At 41.3% G+C, this 1,332-nt stretch overlaps 1 protein-coding gene across 1 annotated transcript; it reads left to right on the top strand.

Annotated features, from left to right (window-relative positions):
- On the top strand, positions 713 to 1,117 carry LOC109841985 (uncharacterized mitochondrial protein AtMg00810-like). Its single transcript, XM_020410909.1, has one exon. It carries the CDS (start codon positions 713 to 715, stop codon positions 1,115 to 1,117), a length of 405 nt encoding a protein of 134 aa, XP_020266498.1.

Raw genomic sequence — 1,332 nt, 5'->3', positions numbered from 1 at the left:
TGAGGAGATGGATGCACTTGTTTCTAGAGGGACTTGGGATCTTGTATCTTCTCCTACGGGCGCTATTGTAGTTGGCTGTTGGTGGGTTTATACCTTGAAGTATCGCACCGATGGTTCGATTGATCGTTATAAAGCTCGTCTTGTTGCTAAGGGATATACTCAAACCTATGGGGTCGATTATCTTGAGACGTTCTCTCCCGTAGCCCATCTCAATTCCATTCGCCTCCTTTTCTCTATGGCTGTTAATTTGGACTGGACAATGTTTCAGCTGGATGTTTAAAATACCTTTCTGTATGGTGACTTGCAGGAGGAAGTCTATATGGTGCAACCTCCAGGGTATGTTGCTCAGGGGGAGAATATTGTCTGCAAGCTTAAAAAGGCGATTTATGGTCTCAAACAGAGTCCACGGGCATGGTTTGAGAAATTTAGTATTGATATATCTGGTGTCGGTTTCAAATGATGTCAGTCTAATCACTTCGTCTTTATCCGGCGCACTACATCCGGTTTGGTGGTTCTAGCAGTATATGTTGATGACATCCTGCTAACTGGAAGTGACATTGCTGCCATAGCAGAGACTAAGGAGTACCTTTCACGTCACTTTGTGACCAAATATATGGGAAAACCCAAATACTTTCTTGGGATTGAGATTGCATATCAAAAGGACCGTTTGCTTCTATCTCAAAGGAAATATGTATTGGACCTATTAGAATAAATGGGCCTTTTGGGGTGTAAGCCAGCAAGCACTCCTATGGAAGTAAATGTGGATTTGTGGCGTGATAATAGTCCTCTCCTAGATGATGCAGGTCGATATAGGAGATTGATTGGCAAGTTGATCTATCTTACTGTGACCAGACCTGATATTACCTTTGCAGTGGGAGTATTTAGCAGGTTTATGCATTATATACCTAGAGAGGTTCACTGGACTGCTGCTCTAAGAATTTTGGCTTATGTTAAAAGCTGTCCGGGAAAAGGATTACTGTATAAGAAACATGGACATTTACACATCTCTGCCTATTCTGATGCTGGGTATGCAGGAAATATAGGAGATAGAAAGTCTACTTCTGAATTTTACACCTTTATTGGAGGAAATTTGGTTACTTGGAGGAGCAAGAAATAAGATGTAGTATCTCGATCTAGTGCAGAAGCAGAATACAGAGCTATGGCTCACACTGTTTGTGAGATGATATGGTTACAGAAGCTGCTGACCGAGCTTGGCTTTTCTCAGCCTGAATCTATGCCTATGCATTGTGATAATCATCCTGCTATCCACATTATAAAGAATCCAGTGTTTCATGAAAGAACTAAGCATATTGAAGTTGATTGTAATTTTGT

Source organism: Asparagus officinalis, chromosome 1, assembly GCF_001876935.1.
Source record: "Asparagus officinalis chromosome 1, Aspof.V1, whole genome shotgun sequence".
Taxonomy (NCBI): Eukaryota; Viridiplantae; Streptophyta; class Magnoliopsida; order Asparagales; family Asparagaceae; genus Asparagus; species Asparagus officinalis.
This window is presented reverse-complemented; position numbering and strand designations above follow the sequence as displayed.

Coding starts and splice junctions, on each gene's coding strand:
- LOC109841985 (XM_020410909.1), top strand. CDS start 713: ATGGGCCTTTTGGGGTGTAAGCCAGCAAGCACTCCTATGGAAGTAAAT.